The sequence below is a fragment of the Rattus norvegicus genome, chromosome 4 (assembly GCF_021556685.1).
Source record: "Rattus norvegicus strain SHRSP/BbbUtx chromosome 4, alternate assembly SHRSP_T2T, whole genome shotgun sequence".
Lineage (NCBI taxonomy): Eukaryota > Metazoa > Chordata > Mammalia > Rodentia > Muridae > Rattus > Rattus norvegicus.
In genome coordinates, this window is record NC_141537.1 from 168,402,516 (window position 1) to 168,416,654 (window position 14,139).

General features: G+C 37.9%; 1 protein-coding gene across 1 annotated transcript; it reads right to left on the reverse strand.

Annotated features, from left to right (window-relative positions):
• Positions 1 to 11,939: 11,939 nt before the first annotated feature.
• Tas2r140 (taste receptor, type 2, member 140) lies at positions 11,940 to 12,878 on the reverse strand. Its single transcript, NM_001085397.2, has one exon. The coding sequence runs from the start codon at positions 12,876 to 12,878 to the stop codon at positions 11,940 to 11,942; it is 939 nt and encodes a 312-aa protein (NP_001078866.2).
• Positions 12,879 to 14,139: the final 1,261 nt, after the last annotated feature.

Here is a 14,139-nt window from a genome sequence, read left to right on the forward strand (position 1 = left end):
ACAGAGTGGTGTAGCAATGGGGGATGGGGAGCTGCGGGCAGTCACCAGAAAGGCCCGAAGGCCAGAAAAGCAAGAGACTCCCAGGATCCAAAGGATGACATTAGATGAAATACTCAACAAAGTGGAGAGAGAACCTATAGAGACCATATCCAGAGTTTAGGCAAGGCTCCTCGTTGAGGGATGGGGCCACCAACCCTTCACAAAATTTTACCCCAGAATTGCTCCTGTTTAAAGGAAATTCAGGGACAAGGAGTGGAGCAGAGACTGATAGAGGGGCCATCCAAGGACTGCCCCACCTGGGGGTCCATCCCATGTGCAGCCACCAAACCCAGACAGTAGCTGATGCCAGGAAGTACTTGCTGACAGGAACCTAATGAGCATGTCTCCTGAGAGTCTCTGTCAGTCTTACAGATCCAGATGTGGAGTCTTGTAACCAAACATTGGACTGAGCAGAGGAACTCCAATGGAGGAGTTATGGGAAGGATTGAAGGAGCTGAAGGGGTTTGCAACCTCATAGGAGGAATAACAATCAACCAACCAGACCGCCCAGAATTCCCAGGGACTACACCACCAACTAAAGAGTACGCATGGAGGCACCCATGGCTCCAGCTGCATATGTAGCAGAGGATGGCCTTGTCTGGCATCAATTGGAGGAGAAGCCCTGGATACTGTGAAGGCTCGACACCCCAATGTACGGGAAAGATAGGGCGGTGGGGGCGGGAGAAGAATGGTGGTTGGGGAAGCACCCCAATGGAGGCAGGAAAAGGGGGAATGGAGTGGGGCTTTACAGGGAAAACCTCAAGGAAGGATAGCACTTGAAATGTAAATAAAAAATAACCAATAAATAAAACAGAATTTAAGTATCATCAAGGTATCTGTAGGGATGGCGGTAGTCTGTGTAGTGTGTAGAGAGTAGTTAGGAATGAAATCCTGTTCTTTGTTTGAACGAGTGAAAAACAGTCTTTATCAGTAAATTTTAGTAATAATCGATCATAGGTCTTCATTCATGGCATGTGAAGGATGACACAAAGAATCTTTACCTATTTTTGTTTGATATTGGTTTAGCAGATCAAATCATAAAAGTATATGACTCACCAAAATAAAACCAAGGTGTTAAAAATTATTTAGCTACATTTATGACAAAACATAAGTCTGGATTGAATTATAACAGCTCTTTCACAAATAGTGCCTTTATCAGATCAAATCACTGCAGAGTTGTAGCAAAATTTTAATGGCTTGTCTGAACCCTTCACAAAAGAAAAGAAGAAAGAGAACACTAAAATGTCCTTTCAGACAGGGTGAGTATAATACCATAATCAGAAATTCATACAACAAAAAAGAATACTGAAGACCAATTTGTTCAAAGAACACATATTCAAACTTATCAATGAATTCCATCTAAGCCATGTTCAAAATCATCTCAGGAGACAGTAGAGGATAAGAGATTGGAGTTAAAATCAGTCATGGCTTCTGTTCATATTAGAGGTCAGTCTAGAATACATGAGACACTGTCTCAAAAATGTAAACAAACAAATAAACAAACAACAAAATTACCAAAAAACACATTCACTAAACTGTATGAGATGACCAAATTGGTTTCATCCTTACAATGTAAAGTTGGTTCAACATACAGAAATAATAAATATAGTACAACACATAAATAAATTTAAAATATCAATCATATCATATCATATCAGGAGATACAGAAAGGGCATTCATCATCCCCTCCTAATGAAAATCTTGAAGTAAGAATAGAAGAAACATACCTGAACCTTATAGATATGTGTTTAAAAAAACTATCTTCAACTACCAAAGAGATTTTCAAATTCCAGAATGAGTTTTTCAAGCATGCACAATGATTTCACGCTATTATTTAAAGAGATTTATTCCTAAGTATAGAAAATGGCTATCATAAACAATTTAGTATCATTTAGTAGGAATCCAGAAGTGGAAGATTAAAAAGAATTGTCACTATTTAAATTTTAAAAGATTGTTTTGAAGAAAGCTGAAAAATATAAAGGTGGTTTTCAAATTAGGGATCTACTCCATCCTCAGACACCAAACCCAGACACTATACTTGATGCCAACCTGACAGGACTCTGATGTAGCCATCCCCTGAGAGTCTCTGCCAGAGCCTGAACAATAAAGATGTGGATGCTCACAGCCAAGCATCAGACTGAGCATGGGGACCCCAATGGAAGAGTTAGGGGAAGAACTGAAGGAGCTGAAAGGGTTTCCAACCCCATAGGAAGAACAACAATATCAACCAACAAGATACTCCAGAGATCCCAGGGACTAAACCACCAATGAAACAGTATACCTGGAGGGATCCATGGCTCCAACTGCATATGTAGCAGAGGATTGCCTTATCTGGCATCAGTGTTAGGGGAGGCTCTTGGTTCTATTGAGGCTAGATGCCCCAGCATAAGGAAATATTAGGACAGTGAGGCTGCACTGAGTTGGTGGGTGAAGGAGCACCCTCAATTAAGCAGGGGATGGAATGGGATAGGGGGATTGTGGAGGGAAAACCAGAAAGAAAGATAACATTTGAAATGTAAATAAATAAAATAAATAATTTTTAAAACCTACTTTAATATAAAAACAGGTAAATATGGCTTTTGTAGCTAGACATGAAATTTAATAACAAGAAAATACTGAAGACCCAAATATGATCCATCCTTCCTCAAACCCATACAGACTTGAATGGTGTCCAAGACTTTCACCTAAGAAAGTGTATATTATTCTTCAATAATCTTTGTAATAGCAATGAAACAAATTAATTTTGCCAGAGATTTTTACTATTCAATATTATAATGTGCAAACTTTCATTAGAGACTCTCTGTTCCTTCATATTAAACATGAAAAGAGAATGCAAGAGAACATCAAATCTTCCTAAACCATTCAACTTAGCTATTTGGAGTGGAACTGATTGTTGTTGCCATCCAAATTAATTGTATTCAACATACAAATTCACAGAATTTAAATTAGAATAAAAGTCAGCAATAGTTTATTAAGATAAGCTAGCACTGATACAAAATATAAAATACAATTATAAAACCTGAGGAGGAAAATATACATTTTGGAGATGAAGTATACTTGACTTTACGATTCGGAAATACCTACCATAACTTATATGATGGATCGTTTGTTTTGGAGAAATGTATGTTATTTTTATACTAATTGCTGTTTCAAATGTACAGTGCTACTATTCACAAACCTTCATACACATTTAATGTGGGGTGGTAGACTGTGACAAGAAACTCAGTAAGGCTGAGTGGGTTGGAAACCCTGCCAGGAACCTTTTAGAAGATGGTAGGAGCTTCTCCTACCATGTGAGCACAGTCTCCCATGGAGAGGATCATGACCGTCAGTCACAGTCACATATGGCCAGTGCCGTCAAACCCCTCCACATGCAGATGAGGCATCCCTAGCATGTTAGACGAAGCCAATTGAGAGCATCTGCTGTCAGACCACAACCCATCCCAAAAATGTATATAAAATCTGGTTAGAATAAATAAAGCTGTGTGTAAATTACTTCATTGCCTGAGAGCATCTGTCCTCTAAGGGCAGTAACACTCCCTAGGGAAGAGAGCACTATCCCACAGCTTTTGCAGCTGGAAGCTCCTCTGCACCAGAGCAGCTGATGCCTCTCCCTTGCTTGAAAGCTTCTGCTAGGCCAGAGATTTCTCCTCACAGCGTCAAGTGCACAGACTGACAATTGACAATTTAATATTTTAGTTAATAAACTTGTGCAGCAATGGTTCTATACTGCCTGTTCCAGGAAATGGTAACCGCGCCTTTGTTTTAAAGTTGTTATAAGCATATTGCAACCCTACCAGTTTTTTCAAAGGTTATCGTGGTTACCATGTTCTGACTACCTTATCGTGGTTACCATGTTCTGACTACCTTATCGTGGTTACCATGTTCTGACTACCTAGCTACCATGTCTTTGTTTCAGGAGGTTGTTATGACCGATGGGCTATGCTTTGCTTCTGTAACCCTACCCCATTTGCCTGCCAAATCCTCCATTTGGAACACCCTGTTTCTAGTCTATAAAATCTTACCCAAGTTTATTGCTGATCTCTTGAACCCCACGTTTAGGTAGAGAGAACCAGTATACATGGATTTAAAAACAAACTTTGTTTTAATAAATTGCTCTCTAATTAATTAGGCCATAGATGGTTTGGGTTAGCGGTCTTCTTGTATCTTCAGGATTAACATAGAATTACATGAATATTCTGTAAATGACTACTTGTCTTGTTCTGAAGATTCTAGGAATGCAATAAAACTTTTATATTTTCTGAAAAAATAAAATAAACTTGTGCAAAATTAGAGGCTTAGAAATCACTCGTATTCAAATAATTTTGGGGGAAACGTGGTAGGTAACATAAGATATTAGAGGCTGAACAAGTGTGACTTAATTTTCAAGTCATTCCAATCTTAGTTTATTCCTTTACATTTGTGAAATGCTGTGCTTCGCCTGCATAGACACCTGTGCACTGTATGCGAGGAATATGCACATAGGTCAGAAAAAGTCTTCAGATATCCTGGAACTGGAGTTAGAGATGGTTATGAGCCATGATCTGGGTGCTAGCGATTAGTATGAATCCTCTGGAAAAGAAGCCTGTGCTCCTTACATGCTGAGCCATCACTCTGCCTGTGCTTTCTGGAGCAGCATGGGGTGAGGCATGCCGTGTCTTGATGATCCTGACATTGGCCTGTAAACTCACTTAAAAGTTTCGATTTTCAGTGAGAGTTTTGCCAGTCATTGAGAAAACAAACATGGGTATCTCAGCTTTTTTTGGAACAATAAACAGCTTTAAAATGGAAAGAATCAATATCCTGATAACAAAAATGGGACATTTCCTTTGGTAAAATCACAGCTCTGACCTGAGATGATTTCACAAGTAACCATCTGACGAACAGCAAGAATAGATTACAATGTGCAAGGACTTCTGTGAGCCACAGTGCTGAGAATAGGAGACATTTGCTTGGATGTCTCATCCTATTGAGGTTTTTGCACTTGGAATAGGTTAATGGTGAGAAACAGATCAGGATACGATGATCATATTTGACAGGTTTACAGTGTTCTTCATTTAGCTCTTCCATGTCATATTTCCCCTATATTCATTTACATTTATTGTTTTATACATTTTTACAATGAAAAGATTAGAAAGCACCAAAGTCAGAATAGGAGAATGAATCCAGTGGCCAAATACTTGCTCTTCAAGAGAAAGAACTGGAAGAGCTTGAAGGGGTTCGAGACCCCATATGTACAACAATGTCAAGCAACCAGAGCTTCCAGGGACTAAGCCACTACCTAAAGACTATACATGGACTGACCCTGGACTCCAACCTCATAGGTAGCAATGAATATCCTAGTAAGAGCACCAGTGGAAGGGGAAGCCCTGGGTCCTGCTAAGACTGAACCCCCAGTGAACTAGACTATGGGGGGAGGGTGGCAATGGGGGGAGGGTTGGGAGGGGAACACCCATAAGGAAGGGGAGGGGGGAGAGGGATGTTTGCCCGGAAACTGGGAAAGGGAATAACACTCGAAATGTATATAAGAAATACTCAAGTTAATAAAAAAAAAGAATAAGTGATTGAATATGCATCTTCCACACCTATGCTAAGAGCAGGTAAAATAGCACACCAGTATTTCCCTTCTCTCACAGGTAAAGACAGTCAACTCCTGGATTTTTTCAGTCTGCCATCTTAAGAAGTCAGTGAATTTGAGTTTCAGGGAATAAACCCCATAAAAAATAGTGTGAAGGCCCATGTAAGAAGACACCCAATGTTTGCACTTGGTACAAGCACAGGCATGTACCTGATCATATGTACTACACACAATAACAAGAGATGAAGAAAAATACAAATTCCCCAAACTTATCCACAGGAAAGTGCCTTATTTTACCTCTTCAGGTGAAAAAGAATCATTTACCTTCCCTTAGAAAAGAATGTCAGGAACAACAACCCTATGCAACATAACAATGTGCAATAAGACAAGGCATATAATGTCACATTAAGGCTGGATAAGGCAACCCAATGGGAAGAAAAGTGTGTCACAAGTAGACAGTACCCATTCCCATGAATTCTTACTGCCTTGACTCTCTTCTGAATTGCCTTGCTTTGAGTTATTATGCTGATGTTTATCTCTACTTCATCTAGGTTAATATACTGAGGAGGCTTAAGAATAGAAGGGGAGGAAGAGGGATTAGGGGGATGTTGGCCCGGAAACTGGGAAAGGGAATAACAATCGAAATGTAAACAAGAAATACCCAAGTTAATAAAGATGAAAAAAAAAGAATAGGAAACCGGGAGAGGGAATAGCATTTGAAATGTAAATAAAGAAATATATCCAATATAAAAAAAAATAAAGCTGAATTCTCCTTTACGCAAATGCAAATACAGGTTTCTTCTTTTTCCACTGTTTTGTATAATTTTGCCTTTTGAGACTCTTGTCTAATTTGAATTAATCATGTTTACATTCCAGCTAGTAAAATTTAAAATCTAATGTACGGGGAATGTGGGAAATGACTAAAGATATGGATAAGCCTCTATTCTAGGGAGATGACATTATTTGTCCTTGAAAAGCAATAGCAAACAAGCACATTGAATACATGCACAAGAGTTTAGAGGAAGTATTCTGTGAGGATTTTTATTTCTAAGGTTTCCCTGTTTTCTATTGTTATGGAAATTTCTTGTTCTCTACAATTGTATGCTGGTAATTATTTATGTATTGTACTATATTATATACAAATACTGTGTGTACATAACACACACACGCACACACAATCCAATCCAAAGCTAAGAACAAGCACTATTCAAGACAACTTAACTGTGGGTTATTAATCTAGAAATCTACTCTCTGTCTGTTGACAAACATGGAAGGAGCAAAATGATTTTAAAAACTAGAAGAAAAGGTGTTGTGAGATCACATTACCTAGAAATTAGAGGGAAGCTATTCTTATACCTTAATAATCTGGCTACCTGAACAAGAATACCACAAATAACATGCTACTGTGTTTCTTTTATTAAATTTTTTCTATTAAACTAGACTGCTGTGCTTCTTTCCATACTACAGTATTTGTTAGCAAGGGCCACTTTACTTGTAGAGGCCCTGAACTGTGAGAGGACCTGTAACTACAGTAAGCTCACTGCCAGAAATACAGTAAAGGAATGCTCAACAATATGAAGCCCATATGAGTTTATACTTTCATATAAAATTCATAAATTAAGGAGTTAAAGAGTTATGTTGAATATAATTAGAGAAAGGTAGATTAATAGGGGGTGATAGGGTGATAAAAATATATTTTGAATGTATTTATAAAAACTAGATAGATAATAGATCATAGACAGATGGGTGACAGCTGATAGAAACATCAGTTAAATAGATATAGAGAGAAATAGATGTATACATATATATTATATACGTATAATATATATATATATATATATATGAGAGAGAGTTAGTAGTAGATAGATAACAATTTGAAAGATTTGAAGTCACTTTCTTCATCTATAGAAATGGCTAGTTATATTCTCCGTAATGAGACTATAAAATCCCCAATTACAGTCAGTGTAACTCCTTACTATTTACTAAATATAACTTCTGTTCTCCCTTATGTTTACATTTTAAGAAAAACAAGTTCCAGAAAGAAAAAAAAATGTTGTGCCCAGTGTAGAAAGACTCAGAGCAGGAAAGAGTATCCTTTATTTTATTTTTTTTATTAACTTGAGTATTTCTTATATACATTTCGAGTGTTATTCCCTTTCCCGGTTTCCGGGCAAACATCTCCCTCCCCCCTCCCCTTCTTTATGGTTGTTCCCCTCCCCATCCTCCCCCCCTTGTCGCCCTCCCCCCAACAATCTAGTTCACTGGGGGTTCAGTCTTAGCAGGACCCAGGGCTTCCCCTTCCACTGGTGCTCTTACTAGGATATTCAATGCTACCTATGAGGTCAGAGTCCAGGGTCAGTCCATGTATAGTCTTTAGGTAGTGGCTTAGTCCCTGGAAGCTCTGGTTGCTTGGCATTGTTGTACCTATGGGGTCTCGAGCCCCTTCAAGCTCTTCCAGTTCTTTCTCTGATTCCTTCAACAGGGGTCCTATTCTCAATTCAATACTCTCCTTTAGTACAGCCAACTAAAGCAGTATGAAGGCTATGCATAGGCTCTACAGACTCACAGACGGATCTGGCAAGGTCAGAGTTATGACTGTAGTAAGAGCCAACAATTTGTCCTACAATGAGCAAATAGTCAAAGAGGCTTTGACTCTAAAAAAAAAGAAAAATTAATGTCATGGGCACTATATGAGTTCAAGGACAGCCACATCTACAGATTTAGATTGACCTCAAGCTCTGCTACAAAGCAATAATGATAAAAACTGCATGGTACTGGTACAGGGACAGACAAGTTGATCAATGGAATAGAATGAAGGACCCAGAAATAAAACCACACTTATGGACATTTGATCTTCGAAAAAGAAATCAAAAATATACAGTGGAAAAAAGGAAGCATCTTCAATAAATGGTTATGGTCTAACTGCCAAACAGTATGTAAAAAATGAACATAGACCCATATTTGTCACCTTGTACAAAGCTCAAGTCCAAGTAGATCAAGGACTTCAATATAAAACCAGATGTATTGAATCTAATAGAAGAGAAAGTGGGAAAGAGACTCAAACTCACTGGCACAGGAGAGGGGGACTGGGATATTTCCTACACAGAACTAAATGGCTCAGACCCCGAGATCAAGAATCGATTAATGGGACTTTATGAAACTGAAATCCTTCTCTTAGGCGAAGGTCATGTCAGTAGGACAAATCATCAACCTACAAATTGTGAAAAAAATATCTTTGCTGAACCCACATTCTATATATACAAATTATATATAAAATACAAGAAGCTAAAGCCAATCTTGGGTATAGAGCTAAACATAGAATTCACAACAGAGCAGTCTCAAATGGCTGAGAAGCAGTTAAAGAAATGTTCAAAGTCCTTAGCGATCAGGTAAATGCAAATCAAAATGACCCTGAGATTCCACCTTACACCAATCAGAATGGCTAAGATCAAAAACTCAGGTGACAACAGATGCTGGTGAGGATGTGGAGAAAGAGGAACACTCCTCCATTGCTGGTGGGATTGCAAAGTGGTATAACTACTTTGGAAATCAATCTGGGGGTTCCTCTGAACATTGAAAATAGATCTACCTGAAGACCCAGGTATCCCACTCTTGGGCATATACCCAAAAGATGCAGCCTTGTTTGTGATAGCCAGAAATTGGAAACAACCCAAATGTCACACAAGGGAAGAATGGATACAGAAAATGTGGTTTATTTATACAGTGGAATACTATCCAGCTATTAAGAACAAGGACTTCATGAGATTTGCAGGCAAAGGATGGAACTAGAAAATATCATCCTGAGTGAGGTAACAGACCCAAAATGGCATGCATGGTCTCTACTCACTAATAAGTGGATATTAGCTTAAAATGTACAGACCTAAGATCCACAGAATTCAAGGTTAACAAGTTGAAGAAAGGCCAAAGTGAGGATGCTTCAATCCCACTTTTGGAGGGACAAAGAAACAATCATGGGAGGCAAAGGGAGGGAGAAACCTGGGTGGGAGAGGAAAGGTGGAGGGGAAAGGCATAACAGTGCCAGTTACCTGAGAGGTGAGAGAATCTGATGACTCAAAGGGAGGGACCTTAGATGAAATGTCCGACAATGGGAAAAGGAAACCTATAGAATAGAGTCCACCTACAGTCGAAAGACTGGGTATAAAGTAGAGGGATGAGGTTGCTATCCCACAGTCAACTGTTCCTGTCTAAAAGAACTGCAGAGACAAAAATGGAAAAGAGACTGAAGGAAAAGAGGTCTAGTGACTGGCCTGACTTGGGATTCATCTCATGGGGAGGCTCCAAGAGCTGAAACTTACTGATGCTATGGTGTGCTTGCAGACAGAAGCATAGCATGGCTGTACTCAGAAAGGTCCAACAGGGAGCTGACTGACACAGATGCAGCTAATTATACCCACCAATGGACTGGAGTCAGAGACCCCTGTGGTTGAATTAGGGAATGGCTGGAAGAAGCTGAGGAGGAGGGCAGCTCCATAGAAAGATCAGCAGTCTTAACTAACCTGGACCCCTGAGATTTCTGAGACACTGAACCACCAACCAGGCAGCATACACTAGCTGGTATGTGGACCTGGACACATACAGCAAAGGATTGCCTGGTCTGGTCTCATGAGTATAGCTGTGCCTAATCCTTGAGAGACTTGAGGGCCCATGAAGTAGGGAGTTCTGACATATGTGGGGGTGGGGTAAGTCCATCCTCTTGGAAAAGGGGGAAAAGAGAAACAGAATGAGAAACTCTGGGAGGGTGGACCGACCAGAAGGCGGGTAATGACTGGACTGTAAAAATTTAAAGTAATAAAAGGAGGAGGAGGAAGGGAGGAGGAGGAGGAGGACTGACAGACCATTGGAAGTTTATAAATCCCTCTGCCCTTGGCAGAAGGTAAGAATGTATAGCCATATTATTCAAGGAATGAAATTAATTCCAAAATACAAATATCGTATGCCTTTCCATATCACTGGTAAGTCTATTTGAACTACCTTAATGAGATAGGACATTAAGTGAACACATATTTGTTCATTTTCCACTGTTATGTACTCCTCAGTATATAATGTCATCATTGGGCAGAAGAATACCACCTCTCAGAACTTGGTATGTGGCTATGAATACAGAAAGCAGTGGTCAATTATATTAGCATATACATTTTTTTTCAAATTTTTTCTGCAACTCAAATTTATTACCACCAGATAATACTTGTTACTGTACTGGACATACTTTCTAAATGTGACTTTGATTCTGATGACCCCAAATTTTTTATAATATACAGTGTTCTTTAACTTTTCTTGGGAAATGTGAACAAATGACTAATTATTCCAGGGAAATGATAAAGAAACGATTTGATCCATGTCTAGTGTGGTGAAATAATGAATTTACTGAGGTGAAATACATAATTACAGGCAGCTAACAATATCTGAGAGCGGGAGAATTAGCTTTCCTCAGAGATGATCTAACCTTACACATGAGCAGAGAATGACTACCACATTAACTATTCAACAATGAGTAGTCAACCTTGTAATATACATAGAAGTAACACCAAATAAACTAAGAAAGCCTTAGTTTTATTTAAATTTTTGTTTGTAATTTTGTAATATGTAAAAGCAATATATGACATGGAGGGTGTTAGAGAAAGGAAAGGTAAGGGGAGAAATGATATAATTATATTTTAATTTCAAAAGTAGATTTAAAATTAAAATATATAGGTACTGTCATGAGCATGATTTTGCATTTGTGGGCAAAACAACTAAATTGGATTGATCACATATGTTAATACTTCATAGAAAAAGTACAACAAATTTTCCCATGATAAATAAGTTTGAAGAATTCCTAATTTCCAAAATGAGTAAAATGGACAGGAAGATTGCATTAAACTCAAATTTTTCATTAGAAGTTTCTGAATAGATAATATATTTGAAACAATAAAATGAATATTAGATGTCTAATTCAATATCATTTCTCAACATGTTCTAAACTTTGTAAATATAATTATTTTGATATAGGCCATTGTTTTTGTCCTTCCTAAGTTTTATACATATATGTATATACATATAAACAAATTTCATAGGATTTATTAATGATATTAAAGTCTATTGTATCACAGAAAGTTATATTACATTAATAACACAACTTCTTCTAGTTTTATGGTACATGTTGACATCATTCCACATACAGCAACATCTATCCCTTAATATTTTGGATTGTACTTGATTCACAAAGAATTTTGTAAGGTTCACAAAGCTACAACTAAACAATAAACTGAAAGGGCAAATGGAAGTCATACTTTAAATTAGTGAAGTCAATACACTAAATGGTCTAAGGACTTGAGAGTTCTGCAGCATTAAAACTGGACCTCAGCCACCATATTATGGTCAGAAAAGCCTGTCTGAGCTTAGAGTTTCCCAGAATTAGTACACAGGAGTGACCTGAAGGAAAAGCAAGTGCTATCGACTCAAAAACCAAGTTGAACACAGTCTTTGACTGAATCTCATTTTTCCAAGCCTGCATGACAAGTGCCAGAAAGAAAATGGTGTATAGGAAGAGGAAGGTGACGACCATTTGCAGAGCCTTAATGTGGGCTGTGGTGCTGGGGTCTCTGGGGCTCTTGGCATGATGCTGCATCTTCTTCAAATGCCTCCACAGGGAGAAGATGAGCAGGAGGAAAATTGTCAGAGTCACTGTGAAGGGTATGAATGTGAACATAGTGTTGGTGAATAAAGGAATCCTGGAAATCTGTGGATTGTTGTTTGAATGAGAACTGTAGGACATATTTACTTTGTATCCTTCAACCAAGATAACAATACATGTGTTTATGATGATAACATTTACAAGCAAGAGGAGAAGAGATACCAGCAGTGTTAATGAAACCACAGTTTTTACCCTCCACCTTAGGGAAAGAAAAATAGAATTTGAAAAGTTAGCTATCTTGAGAAAATAAAAGATGCTGAGACATGTAGCAAGCCAGATGCTGAAATGATTGGTCACTGTCCAGAAATTATTGATTATCCTCAACATTTTTCTTGTTATCAACAATGATGAGTGAAGCTCAGATATCACTAAAACTGTGAGTAGTGACCACACAAAAGCAAGTCTGGAGATGGCCAGAGCAGTGAGGATCTGATCCACTAAGGAGAACCGTCTTCTCTTGGTCCAGTCCATGATGTTCACCACAGCTATGAATCCATTTCCTAAACACCCTATAATGATTTCCACAATTAAAGTGATTAATAATGCACACTCCACAGTAACCTTCATTGTCACCAGGAGATGCTCCACGATCTTAATGTAATCTTCTAAAAGGCTATATCTATGTGATTCTTAAATTTCAAAACATAATTATTATGAACTTTCATCAACAATATCAATTATCAAAATACACTAATGATTTGGTTTATAGTTTTTCTACACACATACACATACATACATACATACATACATACATACATACATACACAAAAAAAATCCCATATATTATCCAAGACAGACCAGATTAATTGCATCTACGCACTATGTACTAAGTACCTTGCACACGATAGTCAGAAGTTCTATGTAGCTGATTCTAAGGGAAACGTTAGATTTTCATATGTATCATCAAAACAAAGATATTCTAATTTCAGTTTTATATGTCTGCTTATTAAAATATAGCTAATTAATTTCCAGGCAAACTGCGTTTTAAAACTATAAAAGGTATAGCAGACAATAAGCTGTCAAATAGAATAAGTATGATATTAAATGCATAAGTAAAATTTCTGTTATGTTACATTATCTTATTTTCAATGTTCTTCCCTAAAGTTATCAAAAAATTAACCTAATAAATACCTCTTACTGCAGATACTGATAGTCTTTCTTCAACATCACACATGTACTCTTCTACATGAACACACAGGTGTATACTAATGTATAAACATAAAGTTAGAACATAACTCCTTCATTTCTCATTTCTGTAATTCATGCTGCCCATTAACAATCAATTTCTATCCATCCAACTCACACTTCACATTGAAATAGCCATTTCAAACTTGTGTAAATGTGCTTGACAGTATAATTGATGTACCAAACCTTCTGTAAGTGTGTATATTTTATACATTCATGAAAACAAATTTAGAAATTTTCCTCTTGTGCTTAAGCGCAGACAGTGCGTTAATTCAAATTAATCTACACCACAAAACTTCTCCTCACTCTTTGTGTCTCCCTTTGTGGAATAGCCTGTTCCCCCATCAGCACGAAGGAGTTTCAGATAGTATCCAATCCCCTTCATTTGGCTTCACAGTCTTGTCTTATAAGATCACTGTAGTCATCAAGGTAGGTGAGATGGTTCAACACCTGGGCAAGCTGGAAAATGAAACATTGCATGAGAGCATTATTTCATAGCTAAGGGAGAGTCAAAGAAGCAATGGCATAAATAGAACAAAGACAGGAGAGAAGCATGTATCAATAGATATCTGTGCTACTACTGGTAAACATTGCTCTGCAAGTAAGATGCTAATGCAAGGGGGCTACCATGTGTGAAGCCATT

Bases quoted from the DNA above. Each gene is read 5' to 3' on its own strand.
- Tas2r140 (NM_001085397.2), bottom strand. From the start codon at position 12,878: ATGAAGGTTACTGTGGAGTGTGCATTATTAATCACTTTAATTGTGGAA.